Source organism: Microtus ochrogaster, unplaced genomic scaffold (genome assembly GCF_000317375.1).
Source record: "Microtus ochrogaster isolate Prairie Vole_2 unplaced genomic scaffold, MicOch1.0 UNK10, whole genome shotgun sequence".
Lineage (NCBI taxonomy): Eukaryota > Metazoa > Chordata > Mammalia > Rodentia > Cricetidae > Microtus > Microtus ochrogaster.
This window is the reverse complement of record NW_004949108.1, coordinates 1,068,534-1,095,368: the sequence shown is the minus strand read 5'-3', so window position 1 is coordinate 1,095,368 and position 26,835 is coordinate 1,068,534. Positions and strand designations below refer to the sequence as shown.

General features: G+C 46.2%; 1 protein-coding gene across 2 annotated transcripts in view; it reads right to left on the bottom strand.

The window, feature by feature from the left end:
* The window catches only part of Rnf144a (ring finger protein 144A), a 127,026-nt gene that overhangs the window by 29,621 nt on the left and 70,570 nt on the right, over nucleotides 1–26,835 (bottom strand). For both annotated transcript variants that reach the window (XM_026788960.1, XM_005366488.3), the window contains one exon: nucleotides 11,571–11,716. In XM_026788960.1, coding sequence (XP_026644761.1) covers nucleotides 11,571–11,705 — 135 coding nt within the window. In that variant the 5' untranslated portion in view covers nucleotides 11,706–11,716. The remainder of the gene's footprint in view (nucleotides 1–11,570; nucleotides 11,717–26,835) is intronic.

Here is a 26,835-nt window from a genome sequence, read left to right as displayed (position 1 = left end):
ACTCATTGACAAGATCCCAGACACTGTGGCTCACTCAGACCTGGGTGGCCTGAGTTAATCACAAACCATAGTTAACAAAGACCACTTGGGTAGCTTAGCTGCAGACCAAAGTGGCGGGCCCCGAGAATAGCATTTTGGCAGCAAGGACCCTGGAATCACAGTTAGGTTTGAATGCTGGCTCACCCATGAACCACTCTTGTCACAATGGCTAAAGCCATCATCTGGGAGCCTTCAGCCCAGTATGTGGGGAAAGCTTGGCAGACATGGGAAATGACACTCTCGAATGTGTGTGCTTCAGAGACAAATGGCTCCAGGTGAAGGCAGGACGTCAGCATTCTCCCAGCATTTCCAAAGCTGACAGTGAAGGACCTTTGTGTCACTCCTCCATCCGATGGCAGGTTTTCTGAAGGTCAGAAAAGCTTAGCATTCTTCCATTATCCACACCCCACAGTGCCAGGCAGTGGGGAATCACCGCTGAGCAGATAGACATATGGTTGAGGCAGAACCTAGCCACTGAATGCTGTATCTTAGCAGAGGACTTGGTGACCTGAAACAGCAGCGAGCTGCCCACACAGGCCTGCAGAGAGCTGCAGATCCTGAGGCTGGAACACGGCACATCGGGAGATGGTTGACCAGCACAGCCTTCTTAAGACAGCTTCATGAGGACTTTGGACGGCCCTGGAAACCCAGTGTAAACTGCCTCCCACACCTCTTCTGGCAAAGAATGCAGGCCCCAAGACCACAGGCCCTGATGTCACTCACAAGCTTCCGAAATAGAAACGTCTCTGAAAATTAATGAAATAAAAATAAAATCCAGACTTTACATGTTTAAAAATAAGAAGGAAACGACTCCTCTTTATTAGTCTGCGCTCCTGCCAAAATAGGGACACCGTGCCTCCAAAGTAAATGCAGTGTGTGCTCTCGGGCACCCGGCTCTACCAAAACCCTCGGCTATACCTGGTACTTGTTTCAGGATGTTTGATCATACTCTGACTCCTGAGATTGTGTTATCTATTGGAGAAACCTGTTTCTAATTGTGGTGTGGCTCAGCCCTAGCACACACCTTTAATCCAAGAGCTCTCTGCTTATTTAGTGTAAGCAGGATTAAATAAACCAACCATAGGTCTAGTGCCAGAGCAAGCAGCCAGTCAACAGGAAAAAAAAAAAAAACCCAAAGAGTAAGAGGGAGAAAGGTGGATGGATAGAGAGACGCACAGGAAGGAGAAGGGAGGGACTTCCAGTGGAAGGGGTTTTTATTTCAAATGGGATAGGAGAAGAGTCTCCTTCTGAGATGACAGCCAAAGAGGAGGATCCGCTGACTGCTTCCTCTGCCTCTCTGAGCTAGTAGGTTTTCACCCCAGCATCTGAGGTGAAATCAAACGACTGAGATTTTGTTAAAAATAACAGATACTAACCTCTCTGTACCTTCCCAAGGCTTCTAAAAAGAGTTCTCTCACCTGCACAAGAGTACTGAATAAGCATGTCTGCTGCCAGTGTCTGGTTATTCTGTGCGTATTCCATTCATCACTGGATCTGTGCTGATAACCTCCCCGTCGGAAGGGTTGGTATTGCCTCTCACCATGGAGACACTCCATGGATAGTTACCTATTCACTTCCTCTAATTCCTTACCTTCAACTTTATATTTTAAAATGCTTTAATTATTAAAAACAAAAACTCCTACCTCCCAACCTTACCTCACCCACTAATCTAAAATAGAGTGGCCATCCTGGTCATAACATGACCAACTTAGCATCCGAGGAGCATGGCCGTCTAGTGTCCCTGTCCAGCATCTTATTCTCAAACAAGGTCGTGTGAGAAGTGGTAACTCCTGCATCCCTCTGTTGCCCTTCTAGGCTTACACAGGAACCACGGCTTCTCCAATGTCCAGGGAATAGGGGATGGATATCTGGGGCCTGGAGCTGCAGGTAATCAGTGAAGAGTGGATGGGGAAACCCTCCCAGGCTGCACACAGAGGACTGTGCTCGCCTACTGAAAAAGACCATTCAGGGTCCACAAAGGGCCTGAACTAAGAGGGCCCAGATAAAGTACCAGCTGAGATCTGTCTCCCATCCAGGGTTCAAGGTCAAATCAACATAATCTTTTTATCCTGGAAGTATTCTGGAACCCGAGGAAGAGATTGAGGCCAAGGGAACCCTCTATGTCTGTGGGTCCTTAACAGAGCCTGGGGAGGGTACAGGCTGGCATGTGTAGTGAGCCTGGAAGTCTAAGCATATCGCCACGTGACACAGGCTCAGTTCCGAGACTGGCATCACTGGAGGCCTGAACTCGCTTTGTTCAGCCTCACTAAGGCAGACATGAATTTGTTACACAGTGAAAGATCATTCCGCCAAATAGTGAGACCTAGGGTTTTATGTTTGTGACATCGTGATGGCAACAGGCTGGGGAACTATAGAACACAGTCTTCAGAGGATCTTCTCAACACTGGATATGGGGGTGGACCTATTTGCACATGCTATAGATAAGCCTCTTGGAAGAACACAACGGCCAGTTTGGGGATGGACACAAAACAGGAAGAAGGAAGTTAATCACAGCACTATTTCCAGGACAGAAGGTACCCGGGGCTTGTGGGCAGTAGGAAAGGAGAAAATACCTACATAAGAGCCCCCAGTTCCTTGTTTTGTTTCAGAAAAGTGATATGGGGGTAACATGTTCTTAAAGAGCATCATGACATACGGAGAGAGATTGTATTCCTCCCTGGGACACGCCACTCTGCTTTGCTTAATGGCACAAATGTCTATCACAGATGATGTCACCGGATGGGCTAGTAGCCAGGATGGGAAGAGGGAAAGTGACTCTTCAGGGTGTGGAGATCTGTGGAGAAGTCACTGGGTAACTGCCAGGTTCCACGGGCACAAATGATGACCAGGAAGTAGAGGCAAGGCCTAGACAGCCAACTTCAGACAAGGAAGGGCTAGAAGATAGGTTTGCCTCAGAGGATCCCATCTCCCTTGGGGGCTGCAGTGGACACCAGACATCAGAGTTTCAGGGACTGTCCCTCTTTTATTCTAATATATAGGAAGAGGGTACACGGATGTTCAAATTCTGGTGACAAGTAGCTGTCACTACACAGTGCTCATTCAAGAGAATGGGCTGTGACATTCAGCCATCAGGACACGAGCTGTCATTTCTTACTGCACAAAGAATCTCATCTTCAAGCTTGTGGCATTTGTCATATTATATATTAGGACATGTACATGTCAGCTTGGAAGAGCGTGCATGAAGCTCTCGAAGGCTCTGAGTGAAGAGTGAAGGAATTCAGGTCATCAATAAACCATCCTGCTTCATCCAGGGTAACGGGCTGGGCTCTACATAACAGGTCGTCAGGACATTCAATAAACCATCCTGCTTCAGCCAGGGTAACAGGCTGGGCTCTACATAACAGGTCGTCAGGACACTCAATAAACTATCCTGCTTCAGCCAGGGTAACGGGCTGGGCTCTACATAACATGTCATTGGGACCAAACAAGGACTTCAGACTTCAATGGGACATAGCACAGCGTGGCTGTTAGGGCATCACTAACAGAAGTGTGTGTGTGAGTGTGTGTGTCTGTGTGTGTATTCATTTTTGAATTTCATCAGTTCATCAGTGTCCCATATAAAAATAAACTTGATGCTGTTGATAGAAGGCAGACTTGGAAATCAGGGCATGCCGAGCAACACTCGTGACACATGGTCTAACTTCTCCATCTGTTGATCCTTTATACCAGATGAAGAAATCTGTCCATGCCACAGGCTTTTAGGAGCACAACCGAGGATGGATACAGTAAGGCCTTGATCATGCCCTGTCTCAGTCCATGTTCTATTATCATGATAAAACACCATGACCAAAAGCAGCTTTGGGGAGGGAAGGGTTTATTTCAGCTCAGGTCACACCCCGTCACTGGGGGAAGTTGGCACAGGAACTCAAGGAAGAAAGCTGGAGGTCGGAGCTCAAGCAGAGGCCACAGAAGAACACTGCTGGCTGGCTTGTTCAGTCTACTTTCTTAGACCGTCCAGCAGGCCCAGGGGTAGCACCACCCCCAGTGGGCCAGCCCCTCCACCTCAGTCATTCAGACAGCACCCCTGAGATTTGCCTGCAGGCCTGCAGGACAGTCTTATAAAGGAATGCTCTCAATTTTTCATCTTCTCAAAGTTCCTTCTTCCAAGATACATCTAGATTTGGGTAAAGTTGATGAAAACCAACCAGCACAGTTGACTCCTTGTCAGCTTGACATACAAGCAGATCACCTATTACATCATCAACTCTCCTTTCTTGTTCATACCCAAGATCACATATCAATACCAATGTCATAATATAAGACATTCCAATTTTTAAAAGAACCAGTCCTTAAAAATGCCAATTCTTTAAAACTTCAGTCTGTTTAAGACAGCCAAAGAGTTTTTTTTTTTTTTAAAGTCCTAGCCTCTCTAATATAACCAAAGTAAATTCTTTCACCCAGGCCACAGTCACAATCAATTCAAAGCAAAACTAAGGTCCAACGGTGTAAAGAGCTTAGCGTTTAACACGCGACACCCACTCATGGTTTCCTGGGCTCCAAAGGGCATGGAGAGCTCCACTTCCCTGGCTCCTTCACCCACAATCCACACGGTTCGTCTCCTAGGCTCCGGATCTGCTTCACAGCTCTTGCTGTCCTTGGTCATCAACTCATGGTATTGGCATCTCCAAAATGCTCGGGTCTCCACAATAGCTAGGCTGTGCCTTTGCCTACAGCCTCTCAAAGGTTGTCTGAGGGGACTTGAACCGTGTCAAGCCTCAACTTTTCTCTATGAACCCCTCAGTCCTTAGGTTTATACAGCCACTGAGGTTGTACCTCCCCCAACGGCCTCTCTTGGCGTCTCCCAGTGACAAGCCTCAGCAGCCCTCCGCAATCCCTTCAAGCTTTTAAAACCAGTACTACGTGGGAAGACTCTGACACATTACCAAGTCTGGCTTCCAGCCTTGGCTGCCTCTAGACCACAACTTCTGTGTGCTGACCCTGAGGAAAGACTTCCCACAAGATTCTGCCTAAGTGATTCTGCTCTCTTCGTAAACATTCTGATTATTTAGCCCCAGATGACCAGCATCTATTGTCCCAGCCAAGCAAAGATATCATTTTACTTCTTAATCCAAAATATTATCCCAAGACCCTTATAGCTTTGGTGCCCGTCCCGGAACTAGCTCTGTAGACCAGGCTGGCCTGGAACTCCCAGAGATCCGCCTGCCTCTGCCTCCCGAGTGCTGGGATTAAAGGCATGTGCCACCACCGCCTGGCTCACCCTTATAGTCTTTAAGGGACTCTCAAATTTCCCCTGGAAACTTTGCAAGCAAAGGCCTCCCATTATCCGCATCTCCTCCAAATTCCCACCAATCTCACCAAGGTTTGAACAATTGATGGCTTTTTTATCCCTAAATTCCAAAGTCCTTCCACAATTCTTTCTAGACTACAGGGTAAGGTCCGTCACAGCAATGTCCCATGCCTGGCACTATTTCTGTCTTACTCAGTTTCTACTGCTATGATAAAATAGCATGACTTAAAGCAGCTTGGGTAGGAACAGGGTTATTTCCGCTTGCAACTCTCAGGTAACACTCCATGGCTGCAGGAAGGAACGTAGAGGCATGAACTAGAGTAGAAGTCATGGAGAAGCACTGCTTACTGGTTTGCTCCTCATGGATGGCTCACCTGCTTCCTGATACCATCCAGGAACAAGAATCTGGAGGTGGCATGCTGCCATTAGCAGACTGGGCACTATCACATTAAACGTTAATCAAGACGCTACTCAATAGATCTGCTTACGGGCTTATCTTATAAAGGCGTTTTCTCAATCAGAGTTCTGTTTTTTTATATGTGTTTAGATTTATGGCAAATTGACCAAAAACCAACCAGCACACAACTCCAAACCATCAATGTGTATTATCCCCAATTCCTCCTATCAAGTATTCATTAACGAGGTAGTTTTGAAAGGACCCTAAAGTATGAGGTGAATATAAAAATACTCTACTTGCAGCATAAATCAGTTTTTGGAGAATTTGAGAAGTTCATTTGGGTCGGGAAGCTATTCAGAGCACAGAGCACAAAAGTCAGTTCAGGCCCCCCGGGCAGCTGGGACCAGCTTTCCGCAACCTCTTGACACAGACACTCACTTCCTGAACCCGAAGTCACCTAACTAGCCCTTCCCCACCAGGTGAACCAACACCGGGATGCTCATTGGTTCCCCTATCTGTGTCCCTACCTGGTCCAGAGAAGAGGCCTGACCTCTGGACACTAGGATGCAGGATGAGGGTAACCAGCAGGCTCTTAGACCCTAACTCCATTTAGCAGAACAGTCTGGTTCTGGCTGTTTGCACTCCTCGGTTTTTCCTGTGATGTGTATCTACATGAAAGAGCCCGTCTTAAGGTTTCTGTTGATGTAAAGAGATGCCATGGTCACGGCAACTCTTTTTTTAATACATTTTTTATTGATATTTATTGAGCTCTACATTTTTCTCTGCTCCCCTCCCTGCTTCTCCCCTTTCCCCTTCAACCCTCCCCCAATGTCATCAAGCTCCCAATTTGCTCAGGAGATCTTGTCTTTTTCTACTTTCTACTTCCCATGTAGATTATATCTATGTAAGTCTCTCTTAGTGTCCTCATTGTTGTTTAAGTTCTCTGGGATTGTGGTTTGTAGGCTGGCTTTCTTTGCATTATGTTTAAAAACCACCTATGAGTGAGTACATGCGATAATTGTCTTTCTGTGTCTGGGTTACCTCACTCACGGCAACTCTTTTTTTTAATATTTATTTATTTATTATTTATTATGTATACAATATTCTGTCTGTGTGTATGCCTGCTGGCCAGAAGAGGGCACCAGACCTCATTACAGATAGTTGTGAGCCACCATGTGGTTGCTGGGAATTGAACTCGAGACCTTTGGAAGAGCAGGCAGTGCTCTTAACCTCTGAGCCATCTCTCCAGCCTCCACGGCACCTCTTATAAAGGAAAACATTCAGTGGAGTGGCTCACATTTTCAGAGGTTTAGTCCATTATCATCATGGTGCTGGAGAAGTAGCCCAATGTCCCACATGTTGGCTTGCAGGCAACAGGAAGTGTTCTGTCTCACTGGGCATGGCTTGAGCATATATGAGACTTCCAAGCCCACCTCCACAGTGACCCATGTCCTCCAAAAAGACCACACCTACTCCAATAAAGCCACACCTCCTAATAGCTCCACTTCCTCTTGGGGGGCCATTTTCTTTCAAACTACCACAGTACCTATGCTCAACAACATTCTGGAAACGATTTGCTAGAATCTTCTCTGACCAGGGCAGACTGACCTCATATGGTAAGACCAGTTTCATTTCTCCACACCCTGATAAACCTACAAGTCAATGGGTACACAACCCTGCTGTGCCTGAAGACTCCTCCCATCAGTAAAGCCCTATCAGGAAACAGAACCACAGTGCTCGACTAAGGCCAGAGTCAGTTTAAACCCCAGACGGTGGAGGAGTCAAGAGGCTTCAAGGAGGGCTGAGAGGGAAACCAAGGCAGTGGGAGGAGCCTAGTAAGGGAGGGTATTTATCCTCTACATTCAGAGGAATGTTCTGACTGCCCTCCCTGAGCCGCATCCCGTGTTCTTCCAAAACCATTCCCTGCCTGCTTGGACTTGAGGTTTAGCAGGACTAGTCCAGAGATCAGAGACAGGTTCCAGGCCCCTGGCTGAGCCAATCAATGGACAGACCTGAGCTAACCCAGGGGTCAGGACCTAAGGCTGGGCCTTTTCCTGGGAAAGAATTGTTCTTTTGGTTCAGTTACTGGTGACAGTCCTTCCTCTCTTCTTCATCTAGGGACATGTGGTTATGAAATGACCATCCAAGTCACCCCATCTGCTCAGAGACCCTACTGAGATGAAGGTCAAAGGACCTGGTCCTGGCATAAGCCATGGGCACGAGCAGCTGACACGCACCACAAAGAGACATGAAGGAGCAGTCAGTGACAGAAAAGAGACAAAGGTCATGAACCGTGGTGATCATAGACAACTTTCATTCCAGGATATGAAGACCAGAGAAGACTGGAAGCCTAAAACCATGCCAAGTTCCCGACCACCAACAAAGAGCCAATTAGTGGTGGAGGGTAAACTCATTCCTCCACACCTGAGCACTCCTTCTGAAGTGACTCGCAGGACCCACACAATGGCCTGACCCATGCCATCGAGAGGGTATTGTGGGAAAACATTCTCCTTCTCTGGATCTGACATTACTATTCCCTTTGTAGCTCTGTCTTGAAGCAGGGTATCTTCTTTCGGGATTGATGTAGGAGGGTCATCTGTCTATGTGTTATGTTCATTGGTTAATAAAGAAACTGCCTTTGTCTTTTGATAGGCCAGCCCTTAGGTGGGTGGAGTAGACAGAACAGAATTCTGGGAGGAAGAAAGCAGGGACAGGCAGACTTCATGAAGCTCCGGCCCAAGGTTAGGTTAGGATCTTTCCTGGTAAGCCACACCCTCGTGGTGCTACACAGATTTATTAGAAATGGGTTAATCAAGATGTGAGAATTAGTCAATAAGAGGCTAGAGCTAATGGGCCAGGCAGTTTTTAAATGAATACAGTTTCCGTGTAATTATTTCGGGTAAAGCTAGCCGGGAGCAGGGCCACAGCCCACCGCTCTTACTACTACACAGGGTGAAACAATTATATTGCTTTCTTGTCTGTCTGATAAGGGGTTCTTGCTCCTCTATGGCTTACTCACACTGCTGTGACCCCAGTGGCCCCAGAAGAAGAGACAATGTGTAACTGACATGGTGTGTTGACCCCAGTGACCCCAGCAGAGGAGACACTGTGTAACTAACATGGCATGTTAACACAGCTTACCCTTCTCAGCCAACACACAGGCACCCTTATCATTCAGTACCCCAGAGCTACAGACAAGATACTGATCTCCAACACTCTCAGTTTTAGAAAATAGCTATCGAAGGAGAAAAAAAATCAAAACTGCCACAAAATGACACTCCTCCTTGGTACTTCTGACCTGGCTTCTTTGAGAAAACAGTGTCCGGCTGTGTCTTATATTCTTTGACTTAAATGAAGCCTTAGCATGAATTAGCATCTTTTTTTTGTTTGTTTGTTTGTTTTACAAGAATTCTCTAGATATGGAAACAAAGCAACAATGAAACGAAAGGCTTGCCAGAAAGGCAGGAAGACCAGTATTTCAAGAAAAAGAGCATGTTATCTGTGACTTTGACAGCCTTAGGCCACTAGAGAGAAGCCGGTGTGTCCCAAAGCACTCATGGCAGAGCAGTGTTGGGGGACCAGTGGAAACCGTAGAAATATCCCTTAGGGCAAGAGGGAGGCACTCTGCAGAAGCTAACTTTCTAGCACACCCTGCCAAGCTCCAGTCCTAGCTCATCCACTGGCTGAGATCTGAGCCCTGCATTAATCAGACGATGTGAGCCACTCCATCATCTCTGGTCTCCAGTCCCTCCCACCCCTGTCCTGCTCGCGCCCTCCTCCTGAAAACATCAAAAGCACTTTCCGTTCCAGCAGGTTGATGCCAGTTTCTCCTGGGGCTTTAATGAGGCATGTGTCTTTGACTGTGAGCACGGAGAGAGATCAAATCGCTTCAGTTCTTATCCTGAGCCTTTATTGATTAGCTATTATGAGTGCTGCACTAAGCTAGGTATTGAAGGGAGGCATAATGAACCAGAAAGTCTCCTTGCTTCCGAGAGGCAGCCTAGAGCCTTCTGGGAATGAGACGTGGGCTTAATTAAGGCTCAGGCTCCTAGATCTGAAGGCATAAAGGAAACAGAGGGTTCCGGCCATGAACAGGACAGTGAAGACAGCCAGGCAGGGAGGTAGGAAAGACTTTCAGCCACGTTCTCATCTCAGCTCCACAGGCAGCTGCCCACACTCTGCAGTCAGAACGGCAAGGCAATTAAAGTCAGAAGCAACGGGGCTTTTCAAAGAACAGTCTAAAGAGAGTTCCCTCTCCCCTTCTATACCTGTACAAGTGACTGCAGCATTTTCTTTTGCCACCCAGATGTAGCAATATATAACTGACAAACACAAACAGCATATTTAAGGTGCCTGACTCAATGCTCCCATATGTGTGTGTGTGTGTGTGTGTGTGTGTGTGTGTGTGTGTGTGTGTGGAACGGGTGCACTCACACGTGTGAACACAGGTGTGTGCAGAGGACAGCCTCAGGTGCAGGTCCTTCAGACAGGATGTCTTCACTGCCTCTCCTCTAGCCAGGCTAGATGACCCATGCGTTTCCAGGGACCGTCCTGCCTCCGCCTCCCATCTCCCAGTAGAGTTCTGATGATCTGCACTCAGGTTTTCAAACTTGCAAGGCCCGCACCTGTCCATACCAAGCCATCTCCCCAGCCCTGCACGTAAATATTGAGGAGCAATCAGTTTAAGCGTGCATCATGTCCTTTTGGCTTCGGCTTTATTCTTGTAGCTGCCATTGGTCTGCTTTGCCTTTTATTTCTGGTGAGAATATTTAAGTCAAGACAGGGTGTCTTTACGCCCATACAGCATGCTAACCCATTTAACACGTCCATCATGTCAAGTCACACAACTGTGCCCTACACCATCTAGTCAACACTGCCTTGTCCTACCTGTTCTGGTAATGTTTCTTCAACTCCTGTTCTTCCAGGACCAAGTGGGGTGGGGGGAATCAGAAAAACCAAGTAAATAATACTTTCTTTATTTTTAACCTACTCTTTTTTCTACAGAGTTTTTGCTTTTTTATCATAATGTTTTATGATAAAAATTCTAAGTCTGAGCTGGAGAGATGGTTTAACCGTTAAGAGCACATGCTAGTCTTCCAGAGGACCCAAGTTTGATTCCTAGCACCTACATCAAATGGTTTAAAATGCTCATAAATCCAGTTCCAGGAATCTGCTGCCCTCTGCTGCCCTCCACAGCACAAACACACACACACACACACACACACACACACACACACACACACACACTATCACACACACACACTATCACACACACAGCAAATACACATACATACACATGTTCAGAAATAAAACAGAAAAAAGAAAAAAAAATTTCATGTCTGAATTAGACCCAAACCCAAACCTCTTGAGTTAGAAGTCTCTATATTCATGTTGAGAACAGATCATTTGGCCTCATGAAATTCTGGCTACAGTGTAGGAAAATGTGGCCTCAAGCCATAGACATTGTCACTCAGTATTCAGCAGAGAAAGATGGTACTAGTGGCTACAGATTGTAGCTGCCCACAGTCCTCAGGTTAACCCTACCACAATGTCAAGTGTGTAATTATCATTAAACTGAAAATCAGGTACGGAAAAGCTTCTTGTAGCGAGAGGAATGCGTGCTGTGTTGGGTGTTTCTGTTCTGCCGCCCCCTCCAACAATCCTGGTGATGCTGACTTGTGCACGATAAGCCATTGTCACGCAAGGCATCTACTCTGGCCACCTGCCTAAAGGATCCCTCTCATATCTGTGTGAGTATGAACAGACACTTAGGCTCCCCCAAAGTTCAGTCCCAAGTGTGGCCTGGTGTGTCTGGAAGTGAGAGCAGCAACCTCCTAGAACATGCACTGGAGCCGAGAGACCAACCAGGGTACAGAAGATGCATTGGCACTGGGCGATGGTTGTCATCTGCTCCGCTGGATACTCCCCGAGGCACAGCTTGCAGGACAGCAGCGGGTCAAGGGCCAGGTCCCAGGTGGGCCGGTACCTGGCTGTTGTCATCGCAGAGCAGTCTGAAAGGAGAAACGCACATTCAAGATTCGCTGCTGTGGCTCCCACAGAAACACAGAGAAAAACCACTCCTCTTGGTTACAATGGGACCATCGGGGAGGAGACAGCAAATGACCGTGGACGGAGACAAGGTACTCTGGGGAGGTCTATCCGGGGAACCCCACCTCAGGTCTGTGGTGTTGATCCTCAAACTTGAAAAGGACCGCACACTCCCATCCTTCCCTTCAAGCCTTTGAGGTGCATTTGATTAAAGTGCCTTCTAGAGGGGTAACCATGGAAGAGAGGCTTTGGTTAAAGGAGTCAACTGCTTGGATTTGACTCTTCCCCAGTTTGTGACAGAGAAACATCTGTAAGAAAAGACCCGAGGAAGCCCGTCTCTAAGGCCCTTCTTGCCCTCATAAGGCATACAATTTCCTTAGCAACGCCTTCAGCAAGCCCATTTTCTAGAATGCTCGGTTCTGGACAGAGAGGGTGTTTGCAGTCAGGCTCACTCAAGGGAGTCAAATGTGTGCAGCAGAGCTTCAGCCATGTTTCAGGATACCCCAGGACTTCCTCTGTCACATTCCCGAACCACCCGTGACTGGTGTCCCTGCCCATCTGTGTTTTGCTTGTTGCACAGGGGTTATGCCACATTAGTCCCTGTTGCATAGGGGTGGTTATGCCACATTAGTCCCTGTTGCACGGTGGCTATGCTGCATTGGCCATGCTGGCTGTTTGGTCATCCATGCTGAGCCAGGCAGCCAAGAGGATTGTCGAGGGAAGGGAAGAGGTGGACCTTCAAGCTTTCAAGTCAATGCTGGGCTAAAGAGCCCTTCCACTCCTGAGAGAGTCCCTGTTGTTTGCATTAACAAATCCATGTATCTGAAGATCTAAATTCTCACTTGGGGCCCTTGACACTTGATTTGAAGCATCCTGTCCTCACCTGGTACCTGCGACACTTAAGTGCTTTGTGATTCTAGTAGTCGGCTTTCCAAACTCAGGTTTGCCAAGCTGGGAGCCTAACAGCCTTTCATTAAAACTACCTCAGGTGGTCTGAACTCGTCACTTCTCATCCTAAGATCACCACTGATGCGGAGGTGTGGCGCATATCCTTCCTCACCTTCATCCCATTCTGAAGGAGGCGATCAGGAATACCTGCATCCCCCAATTGAGAGCAGACAGCAAGGACTAGATCTTATAACCTCTTCCTTCTAGCAGAGGCCTCGACGAATATCATATCATCAGCAAACAGTGAGAGATGATATGATGATATGGCAAAGACATAGACAGGAAGGAAAAAGGAAAGAATTATGACGCCGTGGTCAGAAACAACAGGTCCAGCATCTCAGAAAGATCCAAAGATACCTGAGGAAACTTCTAACCACAGATCTTCTGGTCTGACTCAGGAATGTGGTCTCAGTAATCAAAACATCTCTGGAAACACCCTCAAAGCCATGCCCAGACGTGCGTCTTCTGGGTAGCTCCAAGTCCTGTCCTCCCCAGTTACAAAGATTGACCATCACACAGTCCAATCAGGAGAAAGAGAGAGCTTTGCCTTTCTCATCAGAAACAGGGTGCAGAGCAAGCCGGCAGGGGCAGAACCCTACATGCTTTGGGTTAGGACAGAATTAATGTTCCCAACCCATCAGCCATAAATGCTACCACACAGGTCCTTACCCCCTTGTGGGCTTCAGTCTGCACATGTGTGCAGCGGGGCTGATAATCCCACTTCATGGAAGGATGAGATGAGGAAGGATCATACAGAAGTCTTCCTCTTTCCCCTAGAATGTCTCATATTAACAACGCTTCATCACTCCAAGACAGTGGTTCTCAACCTTCCTAACACGGCAACCCTGTAAGACCATTCCTTGTGGATCAAGGAGATACAAATCGGAAAAGAAGAAGTCAAACTCTCACTGTTTGCTGATGATATGATAGTTTACATAAGCAATCCCAAAAATGCTACCAAGGAACTTCTACAACTCATAAACACTTTCTGTAATGTAGCAGGATACACAATTAACAACAACAACAACAAAAAAAAAAACCAGTAGGCCTCCTGTACACAGATGATAAATGAGCTGAGAAAGAAATCAGAGAAACATCACCCTTCACAATAGCCACAAATAGCATAAAATATCTCGAGTAACTCTAACCCAAAGAAGTGGAAGACCTGTATGACAAGAACTTTAAATCTTTGACGAAAGAAATTGAAGAAGACACTAGAAAATGGAAAGATCCCCCATGCTCTTGGGAAGGTAGAATTAACAGTAAAAATGACAATCTTACTAAAAGCAATCTACAGATTCAATACAATGTCCGTCAAAATCCCAGCAAAATTCTTCATAGACCTAGAAAGAATGGTACTCAACTTCATATGGAAAAGCAAAAAACCCAGGATAGCCAAAGCAATCCCGTACAATAAAGGAACTTCTGGAAGCATCACAATCCCTGACTTTAAACTACAGAGCTACAGTACTGAAAACAGCCTGGTATTGGCATAAAAACAGACAGCAGGATGAATGGAACTGAATCAAAGAACCATATATTAATCTATACACCTATGAACACCTGATTTTTGGCAAAGATGCAAAAAATATAAAATGGAAAAAAGAAAGCATATTTAAGAAATGGTGCTGGCATAACTGGATATCAACATGTAGAAGAATGAAAATAGATCCATATCTATCGCCATGCACAAAACTTAAGTCCAAATGGATCAAAGACCTCAACATAAAGCCAACCACACTGAACCTCATAGAAAAGAAAGTGGGAAGTACACTTGAATGCATTGCCACAGGAGATCACTTCCTAAATATAACTCCAGTAACACAGACACTGAGAGAAACAATTAAATGGGACCTCCTGAAACTGAAAAGCTTCTGTAAAGCAAAGGACATGGTCAACAAGATAAAACGGCAGACTACAGAATGGGGAAAAATTCTTCACCAACCCCACATCAGACAGAGCTCTGATCTCCAAAACATACAAAGAACACAAGAATTCTGTCATCAAAAGAACAAATAATCCAATAAAAAAATGAAGTACAGACCTAAAGAGAGAACTCTCAAAAGAAGAATCTAAAATGGCTGAAAGACACTTACGGAAATCCTCAACATCCTTTGTCATCAGAGAAATGCAAATCAAAACAACTCTGAGATTCCATCTTACACCTGTAAGAATGGCCAAGATCAAAAACACTGATGTCAACTTATGCTGGAGAGGTTTTAGGGTAAAGGGAACACTCTTCTATTGCTGGTGGGAGTGCAAACTGGTACAGCTCCTTTGGATATTAGTATGGCGATTTCTCAGAAAATTAGGAAACAACATTCCACCAGACTCAGCAATACCACTTTTGGGTATATACCCAAAGGATGCTCAATTGTGTCACAGGACATGTGCTCAACTATGTTCATAGCAGCATTGTTTGTCATAGCCTGAACCTGGAAACAACCTAAATGCCCAAATGGAATGGATAAGGAAAATGTGGTACATTTACACAATGGAGTACTACACATCAGAAAAAAATATGACATCTTGAAATTTTCAGGCAAATGGATGAATCTAGAAAACATCGTATTGAGTGAGGTACCCCGGACCCAGAAAGACAAATATCATATGTACTCACTGATAAGTGGCTTTTAGACATAAAGTAAAGAAAAACCGGCCTACAATTCACAATCCCAGAGAACCCAGACAACAATGAGGACCCTAAGAGAGACATACATGGATCTAATCTACATGGGAAGTAAAAAAAGACAAAATCTCTTGAGTAAATTGGGAGAATGGTGACCATGGGAGAGGGTTGAATGGGAGGGGAGAGGGAGGGAGGGAAACAGAAAAATCTTTAGCTCAATAAAATCAATGAAAAAAATGTAAAAAAAACAAACAAACCCCAAAAAGATCATTCCTCATGTTGCAGTGACCCCCAACCAGACAATTATTTGGTTGCTACTTCATAACTGTAATTTTGCTACTGTAATGAATCACAATGTAAATATCTGATATGCAAGATACCCGATATGCAACCCCAAAGGGGTCATAACCCACAGGTCGAGAAACACTGCTCTCAGAGAAGAATCCCATGATGCCACCGTGTTCAGCAGTTGGTGCCAGAGCCAATCAACATGTGTGCACTTTTCCTCGCCAAGGCTCACTGGGTGCCTGTGTGCAAATACTAGGTGCCCTTGAGGGAGAGAATGAGTACCAGGCACTCAAAAGGAGCCCGCACAAACTGCAAACATAGACAGGTAAGATACAATGACCAGTGGGGTGTGGGAACATGGCAGACACACGGGGAGCCCTACCTCAGGAGCAGAGCCCACAGAGACAAGGGTGTGGCCACCCTGTTCTGGAATCATTCAGGAATAAGGGCCATTAACTTGTACCCAGGACAGGGAATGGGTGGCAGCAAGGTGGGCCAGTGGCTTCCCAGGGCAGTTATGGCTGCAATTAACTTACTCTGCACTCAGGATATTTTCCCTTGTTATAAAGGAGTCATTGACACAGATAAAATGACTTTCAGATGGATGAAGTGGAGCCTTTAAGAAAACTTAAAACATGTGCCCTAATACAGAAAAGGTGGAGAGCACAGGAGGATGTCGGGATTCCTTAGTCTTTGAGGGTGCAAGAGGACACTATGAGTATAGCCCTTTCCTACCCTGAGGGTGTGTTCATGTAGAGTGTATCCACATACCCTGAGTTGTTTATTATTATTTAGATGCCAACGTAGGTTTTTATGGTATAGAGACCATAGACCATAGTCTTCTGACTGCTGGCTCATTGTAGAGCTCTCTGCATCTTTTCCTGTTTAAATCCCTCCTTTTGTTTCTCCCACTTACACTTTGCGCTGTAGAAAGAGACTACGCTTTGATTAAGAAAGGCTGACTCGTCCTAAAGGGTTCACAGACTTTAACAAGACTCCCTCAAGCTGAGGGCTGGTAGGCTTCATACTCAAGACTGGCAATGGCCCCAGGGGGCAGCCTCTGCTAACTGATTTCTTGGTCCTGGAGGGTGAATGTGGGGGAAAGGTTGTCATAGGCACGGGGTTCAGATTCTGCAGCACACCGTGGCAAAGCATTCACAGGGGAGGAGTTAAACAGACCTGGGTTCAATGCTCTGCCGCATATTAGGTGATTTAGGAAGGCTGAGGAACTGCCTATCCTTTTTCTTTGTAAACTGCAGAATGAGAAGACAGATAGCGCCAGCTTGGTAAGCAAGAGCCATTAACGTGGGTCTGGCAAAAGAACTTGGAAAATAACTCACTAAGACTGCAAGGGGAAGGACAGACAAACAGCAGAGGACGAACGGGACAAGTAGTCAACTCCAAGACATTTTTTTCCCAACAGCTGGGGCCTTTGCAAGAAGCAAACATCAAAACCCTGCTTGGTCTTTAGCTGTACAGTGTGGCCAAGACTGAACATCAGCCCAGGTGGGTTACAGAATTCAGACAACAAGAGCTCACCTGAATCCACAGAGGCCCGAGTTCCCAAGTCCACACCCTCTATAGGTTCTGGTCTGGGAAAAAGCAATGTTCTGTTTCCTCCACAGTCTGTCCCAGGCCATGGTCCTATCCCATCTTCGTTGTTCCCAAGACTTGTCTTCCCTCGCCAGCTTTAGCACCCACTCCTCTTACTGTTTACAGTCTCCCTTGGAGCAGCTGGGAGGGCTTGAACTGTCTGGCTTCCTTCTTGCCTGTCCCTGCTTTCCACTTGACCCCTGGACAATAAGGCTTTCCACTGCACTGGGCATGGAACAGGGCAGCCTCTATCTACCCTTACCTCTGCCCCTGGTCCTGCCCTTGCCCCATAAGCAACTTCAAAAGCAAATCAGATTCCCAATTGAGGTGCCACTTTTGTATCATCTCCTGTGACGTATACAGACTTTGAACTAGGCACAAAACCATGTTTCCAATAGTGACACCAACAGGACACAGGAAGAAAGATGCCTGTATCATGTGAGTCCATCAGGGCTTTTGCACACACACACACACACACACACACACACACACACACACACACACACAGTATGCCCTAAATATGATTTCGTAAAGTTCTGCACAGCTGCAAACTTACAATAGGAATTTGCCAAGGAAATCACAAAGCACCATAAAAACAAAACAAAACTCCCCACAGACTTTGTTTTCCTAATGTGACTGTCAAATCCTAGGAAACAACAAACTGTTTCAAGGGTGTCTGGTCAATTACAAGCAAGACTCGAGTCATTCAAAATGTTTGTGGGACAAGGTATCAGGCCCAACTGAAGTGACGCCAAGGGATGTACACTGTGGTGGGAGAGTAGCAGACTCAAGGACGAGAAAAAGCTGAAAGAGACAAACCGTCCACCCGGGAAGACAGTTAGCAGGCTAAAAGATGGGGATGTCTGCCAGAAACAACTCATCTCCAGGCCCTTCTACCGAAACATCTTTAAAGCAAAGTGGGGAAGGGACAGAAAAGGGTGTTACTATCTTTCTCCTGATCTCATGACCTTCTACCACAAGCCACTGCTCTCAGGGAAGAGTCCTGCTCCTGTTTCTTCCCAGTCAAGGTCCATTGCCATCCCCACTCACTGCATCTCTAAACTTCTAGCTGCCCACTGTGCTCTATGGAGTCCCTGTGATGTCTCTGAGTCTTCAGCTATCTCTTCTTTTCCTTGTCTGACGTGTGGCCCATGGTGTTCTCTCCCTCTCCTGAAGAGCAACAGCAGCCCCTGAGAACCTGGGGGATCAATCTGACAGGATCTACCATACCTAGTAGCCAACCCTTGGGCAGCCTGTGAGTCATTATCTCAATCACATTAATGGATGGAGAGAGATCCTAACTGTGGGCAGTACCACTCCATGAACTCGGGATCCGGACTGAGTGAGATTAGCGCCAGCACGCACGCTCCGCTTCCTGGCTGTGGACGTGATGCGATCAGCCACCCGAGGCTTCTGTTGCCATGCCTAAAACACCATCACAGACTGCACTCTCAAACTGTGAGCCAAAACAGACTTTTCCTTCCCTGAGCAGCATTGGTCGGGGATTTTGTTAAAACAAGACAGAAACTCACTCAACCTGTTAGTTTGCGAGTCTTAGCCCAGATGTGTGACATCAGAAACCGGTGAGCACAGCTGCAAGAGGCTGTGTCGTCAGGGGCTTCTAGGAGATGGGGACTCATGATATAGCCTGTATATCACCGGTCAGCATTGTTTTATGTCAGAGTCCCTACTCACATGTACATGACTCAAGGGCTACACAGGCTCGGGCTTCCAGGCCCCGAGGTGAATTACACAGAGTAACTTTCAACCGTTCTTTACTAAAACTCCTCCTAGTCTGGTGTGGCATTGGATGCCTATATGACCTGTGAGTTTCTCTCCTTACCTTCAAGAGAGATTATGCAATGGTCAGCACTGGGATCCATTCTTCTAGACTGAGCTCTCCATAGACAGGCAGTCCATAATTATAATAATCAAAGATAGAAGAGACAATGGGAGCTGGTGAGACAGCTCAGTAGTATGAACACTGGAGGCACAGGCATGAGGGTCTGAGCCTGGAGTCCCCAGGGCCTAAGGAAACGCCTGTGCCTGTCGGTAACCCCAGCACTAGAGGGGGATCCCTAGGGCTTTCTGTCCTGCCAATCTGGGGTAAGACAGCAGGAACAAACACAGTTCTATCAGGACTAAAATGTGACAGAAGCCCAGTTGGAGAAGAGTAGGAGCCCTTCCTTCCGGTGGCATCCAGTGAGTAGAGCATGCTCGACACAAAGCCTATGGCCTACAAAGGTGGGGGACTATAAACAACAATATACTGCCTCCTGATGGATACTTTGGGGGTGGTTTCCCCAGTTCAGCAGGAAAACCCATTCTTGGGGATGCATTTTTTTCTTTCTTAACAAGCTGTTTCTTTCCCATGCCTAACATCAATGGCATGGTTTTCCCTCAATCTCTTTTGCCAACAGCTTCTCTGAAGCTCTAATAAAACGGACCTTTGCTTCTTGAGTCCATTTGTACATTCTCTTAGTAAGGAGACTAAGAACCCCAAAGGGAAACCCCAGCTTCCCTGGTAAAAAGCCTGGTCATAAAATGGGGAACTCTGGGTTCGGTGAAAGACCCTATCTCAAGGGAATGGGATGGGAAAGGACAGAACAGGGTACGCAATGTTCCCCTGGGGCCTCTGCGTGTGTGCACATGAACACGTGGTTGCCTACGAGACCGTGCTTATCTTTCCCATCCATCACTTGTTTATCTGTGCCCCTGTCGGTAGGAGGCTAACGATGAGCGAGGCAACAGAAGCTAGAAATCCCGGGATACTAGAACAGAATTGGGAAATTAAGTAGGACTACAGAAGCCAATGGAAAGCATTTCCAGGCAGCATGCTGGCACACGCACTGGTTGGCATGTGTGCATGGGCCTCCCTGGACAGCAGCTGAGAGGACACAGAGGGAACGGGACTTTACCCAGAATACATGCCATGCCCAGACCCTCAGTCCAGTAATGTGGTCTGATGTAAGAAACCAGCAGGCACAGGATAAATGGCTAACTCCATCAAAGACAAAAAGAGGTTCCGAGAAGCATGGAAACCGCCATGGTGCCACCATGGAGCCGCCAAGGGCAGGCTCAAAACGATCCACTTGCATTGGCAATGTGCAAAACCATTCAAATGCTGAGCACACACCAACATCTGAGCACTCTGAGCAGCTGTATGAACTATGACCCCCACCCAAAAAAAAAAAAGAAATAAAGAAAAGACTAAACAGAGAATAGCTGACAAAAAGCTCAAGCTAGGTATGACAGTCAATGCTGGCAATACCACCACGGCACGGGAAACAGTCAGGAGGGCACTGACTTCCAGATCAGGCTAGGCCACACACGGCGAGACCCTGTCTCAAAATCAAAAAGAGAAAAGACACGTATCTTGTTCCGCTGGCCTCTGTACTTCCCCCGTGTGGAAGGAGTACAGCTCAGACTCCAGGGTGGGTTGCCCACAGGGACTGCCTGCCCTGCTGCACAGGGAGGAGGGGAGGCAGGGTGATGTCACACTGTCTCTGCTGGAGACACAGTGTGGGTGTCACAGTGGTCAGGCAAGGTGTCAGGGTGCACCGCTAACTGGGTTGGATGAGACTGACACGACCTTGTGGTCCTCTCCTTAACCCTGCAATGCCAGTCTTACAGTGGGAAGAACACGGTGCACATAGTGGTTCAGAGACATTCCAGAGACTCCTCACCCATCTGGCCGATCATCCTCAAAACGGCCACGGTCTGCCTTGAAACCACGCAAGTGCAAGTGGTTCTGACCCTGGAAAGTAGGTAGGATTCTGGGTCAAAATAAAGTTTGAATAAAGTAAAGGTTTTAGTGAGGAATGCATAGGTTTGTTGAGGAATGCATAGGTTTGTTGACCATGATAATGACTCAAGATGTCACCAGAGGAGGTGTGTGTGTATGTGCATGTGCACGCATGCGTTAAAAAAAACTATCTGGTCTACCTTTGCTCGCGTGCGTGTGTTAAGAAACTATCTGGCCTACCTTTGACCTTTTACTAGCTCTAAATTGAAACCTACCAATTTCAACCTAAATTGTACCAAATGAAGTGTATTTTTAAAAGCCCCCACCCCATCCTAGAAAGTAGACCCCAAAAGAAAGAATGACGACATTCTAAGCTAAGGCTCTCCCGAGATGCCACCGAAATCTGAAAAATCGAGAGGAGACAAAGTTTACAGATCTCGTACTGAAATTTGAACGATCCCACTCTTTAGGGTGTGAAGATGCTAATGAATAATGCATGGCGAAACCAAGAAGGCTCTGTGTTGGGGATCAGCGGGACTGTGAGGTACCTCCTGTAGGAGGGCAGCTCACTAGGATGGCTCTGCATCATAAAGCCCATCCCTATATCAAGGTGTTGCAGTGGGAGGGCCAAACAGACCCATGAGCAAAGGACCAAAGAGGGAGATTGCCACATAGCTCAGGGCTGGACATAGGCCACTCACTAAAAAGACAGCGGCTTGGAGAATAACTTTAACACACCAGTCCAGGGGAGATCACAGGTCAGTCATTAGGAACTCAAGAACGCGGACAGCAGCTGGGCCTGGACACGGAGATGGGTGAGGGTGCTGGATGGGATACACACTGACATAGAACCACAGGCAGGGATCTTTCGACAGACCACACTTCCCCTCCACGAGAGTGCTCAGGGGTCTGCACTTGCAACATCAGTGCCACAAAAAGAAAGGTCCATGTGGCTGTCTGTGCTGGTTTCCAGAGCTCCTGTTGCCCCCAGGAGGTGATAGAATCAAGGGGACAGCCACACAGTAGAATTCCTGCTGGAACAGCCTTTGGAGTCATGTCCAACTCCTGCCAGAGCCTCCAGCAGGCTAGCTTGACGAAGCCTCATGAAGGTTAATCTTGCCTTCAGATCTGCAGATTGAGAGACTCATAGGAGTATAGGGAAGCAAGCCTCCAAGTATATCAGTGAGGGATATTCCAGGGTGGATTAGACCATGGGGGTTCTGACCGACTAGTGAATTCAAAATAGAAATAGATGAATTGGAGGCAGGGGCACACAGCTGGAGGAAGTGGATCACTACAGTGTGTCTCCAGTCAAGGAGAATTACCTAGATAGACCTGAATACAGAATTTAAAAGGACAATAGCATATGTCATCAAAGAATTCAAGGAGTTTAAAAAAGACACAAAGAAACAGCTCTATTAAATTGAAGGAGATCTAATGCTTGAAACATGCCCTCCCTGGCAAAACAACACCACCACCACAATGCTGAGGAAAATGACAAAGACAATCTAAGTCTTGTGAATGGAATTCCATCAGAAGATAGAAACACTGAAGGACTCAAGCCGAAATGAAGATGGAATTGAAAAACGCAATACCTCAACTAGGAATCTCAAAGGAAAAGCCTTACAAGCAGAATGAATTGAGTAGGAAATAGAATATTTATTCAAAGATAAAAGAATCTGGACCAAAATAAGCAAGAAATATGAATTAAACAGACAACAACAATCTGTTGTCCTATGTCCCACAGGAAGGGACATAGAGGAAAGGTGGGATACCAAGAAAAACCAAGCCTTTGAATGATAGGCATAGATGTGGGAGAAGAATCCCAAGTCAATGACATAGACAAGATCAGATCGCCAACAGAATCATAGATGAAGACTTCCCCCAAACTAAGGGAAGACACTCATATGGATACAAGGACATGAAACATTAATAGAGAAGACCAGAAAGGAAAATCTCCATGATCTATCACAGTTAAAACACTTCATGTATACAATGAAGAAAGTGTATTTGTCCTAGTCAGAGATACGATTGTTCTGATGAAACACCATGATTAAAAGCAACTTGGGGAGGAAAGGGTTTATTCGGCTTTCATTTCCACAATATTGTTTGTCATCCAAAGAAGTCAGGATAGAAACTCAAGCAGGGAAGGGACCTGAAAGCAGGAACTAATGGAGGAAAGCTACTTATCAGCTTGTTCTCCATGTCTTACTCACCCTGCTGGACCACCAGCCCAGGGATGACACCACCCACAGTGAGCTAGGCCTTCCTGACCCATCACCAGTTAAGAAAATGCTCTACAGTTTTGCCTACAGCCTGATTATATGGAGGCATGCCCTCAATTGAGGCTCCCTCCTCTCTGATGACTTCAGCTTGTATTAAGGTGACATAAAACTAACTAGCACAATATTGAAAGTTTTTCTTTCCTCTTGAAAGCTGCAAGAGGAAAAAAATCCAAGTACCATATGATGGAAAACCATCAAGGTAATAGCTGATTTCTCAATGAAAACTCTGAAAAAGTCCTAACAATATTATGATGACCAACCTAGACCCATAGCAAAACTAAACCCTAGACCCAGCAAAACAATCTGCTAACCAGAGCCAGCTTAGACCAACATATCCAGTAAAACTATCTGCTAATCAGAACAAGCTTAGACCAATAACCCAGCAAAGCTATCTGCTAACCAGTGCCAGCCTAGACCAATATACCCAGCAAAAGTATTTGCTAAGTAATAGAAGGCAAAAGAAAAACTTACCATGATATAAACAGCCTAAAAAATTTATACCAAGTAAATCAAACCTAAAGAAAATACATGAAGCAATCGAGAGGAAAACTGGAGAGAAATACAGAAGAAAGGAGAAATAGAAAATACCAGTAAGGATGTCTGAGAAGTCATAAAGAGTCATAAATGTTAACTATTTACCTAAAACTCCCCTATAATACATGTAAATGTGTATATAAATATACATGCATAGTTTAAAATGTAATTTTCTAATCTTGGATAACCATGCTACCTCCAAGAGCCCAAACCATCTAATAAAAACCGTAATGTCAGGTATCAGAACCCCTTTTGAGTTATAGGACAGGGTTATCCAAGAGACTCCCAAAGCATTAGACTATTGCTGCTTCTCTTGATTGTCCCCCAGAGGTAGAAGATACATTTCGATTGCTGAAGTCACTGTGTATTTCAGACAGAGGGTCCAGAGGTTCCTGCTTCCAAAGAGGGTAAACAATGAATTGTCTTCCTCAGTCATGATATCTATGGACCTCAACCACAACCAGCATGTGTGACCCATAACCCTATGGATCCAGTAGTGGCACAGTTACCTTGGCAGCAACCAACAACTCTCTAACTGGATTAAAGATCCACTCTAGAGGGAAATCTTGCCAGATATGGGAATCCTAGCCAACTACCCAGAGCTAATGAAGTCATGGATCTAGAAAGATGTACGGATAAGTCCTGCCCCTTAGGGGGCGTGTTCGCCTCGGGCTAATGTTTACCTATAAATCTGGCCAGCGTGCTTGCAGTGCTTGCTTCTGCTTTCCTGCTGTAAGTCTATTTCTCCATTAAAGCTGTATATATATTTTTACAATCTGTCTGCATTCGTTTACGCCGTTACATTTTGGCTCCCAACGTGGGGCTATTTTGCCCCCCCCCCACTCAAGCACGTAGCCTGATAGCTAACACAGCATGCTCCCAAGTGCTGTTTTTTTAGTTTGTGACTCGGGCCCCAGGGCCGAGTCCCAGACACACTCGGCCACACAGGCCCATTCTGCCCAGCCTGCTCGCCAGAGCAATTAACCCCTCCCTGCCTGCCTTGGCTAAGTTTGCAGAGGAACCCCACTGCCTGAATTAGCGGAAGCTCAAATACCTGCGGTTTTGCAACAGAGAAAGAACCTACAACCACTACTTTACTAAATCAACATAACCCCTAATGCATATACTCTAATTATCTGTCACTATATTGACAGATAAGTGTTGTCCTCATGCCTCATCAAGGAAACTTCTCTATGTAAAAAACAGATATCATTAAATACAAAAAAAATAAAAAAAACAGCCAATCAAAATTCATAGTTGTAGATTCTAGTCCCAACAGAGACATCAACAAATCAACTCCAGAACTTAAGGCTCAAAAAGTATTGCAGAAGAGGGGGTGCACCAGAGATCAGAGATCAGGGAGTTTTCTGTGAGACTGCATCTCCCAGTGATGCTGGCACCTGTAAATTCTCACCAACATAACCACCTAAATATGAGCTGGAAAGGACAACAGGAGAGATGTCAAAATAGAGGGAGGGGACACCCACAAGGCTTTAACCCTCCATGAAGAACTGTGCACAACCGAGGAATTCTGAGAGCATGGGAGATCATCTTCCCCAAGGAAGAGCACATTAATTGGTTTCCCAATATCAACGGTCTCACCCTCAAGACATAAAAACAAATAACATTATATAGGCCGCACAGGCTATATTTAGGAAAATGTATACACATATCAAATATAAGCATGTAATAACAATTAATGAAAAAAGAGGCCATGAATATGAAAAGAAGTATATGAGAAGGTTTGGAGGGAGGAAAAGGAAGGGAGAAATGGCATAATTATATTATACTCTCAAAAATAAAACAAAAAATTTAATGGTTGGTATCATTATCATCTTGGCTTATGTCCCACAAAGGGCCAAAGAGAGCTGAGCTGTCTGACCCACATGCAGGAACAAAATGCGAAGGAATACATGGTGGTTGCTTATAATTGCAACAGCAGTTTGTGGCTCTCGGATAAAAATTAAACCAGAGAGCAGCACCTTAAACACAAACATTGAGTCATTACATTTTCAGTGTCAAAGGGGTTCTCTGGATCACCTCTGCATCCAGAGAGAATTTCCCAACTTCAAAGACCTATAGGCTCTCTAAAGCAGTCCCACGAAGACACCCCAGCATCAATTCCAAGTGCTTGGGAATCAATGGCCCCGGATGTATTATTTCAGACCTGGCGAGGGACACTGTCCCCTTCACCTTTGTTCTGCTTTATTTTCAGATAGTGACATAGAGAGGCACTGGCAGGAGAATGCAAGCCCAGCTCTGCAAAGCCCGGAGCGACGGGACTTGGCTGCACAAAGAGAGCCGTTTGTAGGGTGCTGGGGGGATGTTTTCTCTTCACATCTGCAGCGCTTGGGGTTACTTTAACCCCGTGTTTGTGAGCGTGGCCTAGAACAGGCCTGTGGCCAGCTCAGCACGGAGTACAATAGCGGCTTCCTTCGGGGTACAAACAGAAGTCTGGCTGTCACGGCAACAAGCCTGGGAAAATTCTGGATTTGGAGCTCGACAGTCCTCTGAGTGAAGGGAACAGAACTGAACGGAGGCAGCGGAGTGGAGAAGAGGTAACTGGGGTGAGAGCGGATTCCAAGAAGACTCAGAAAAACTCAGGTTTAACCTCAGCTTTGGGAACGGGTGACCAGGAGACACTGGAGCCGTGCCTATCCCTTCACAAACCAGGAGCCTCCTGTGTAACCAGGAAGGCTGGCTGGGATGGCTCAGTTCTTAAGGTCTAAACCATCTCAGAGCTGGGAAATACTCAGCCTCTGCTCCTCCCTGGAATCATGTGACTGCACTCCTCATAGAAAGGGGAGCAGATCTCAGAGGGAGAGGAGATGAGGACTTGACATGCTTTGCAAAATTCAACCTCAGCGAACAGACCAGGGTCAAATGGATGGATTCTTAGGGTCTGACGTGGATTCTCTTCAGGACTGTGAACTGGGTCCATGTTCCACTTCCACACTGTGCCTTCTAAGTTGACTGAAATTGCAGCCTCGTGGTTCTCCTCTGAGAGAGAGAGAGAGAGAGAGAGAGAGAGAGAGAGAGAGAGAGAGAGAGAGAGAGAGA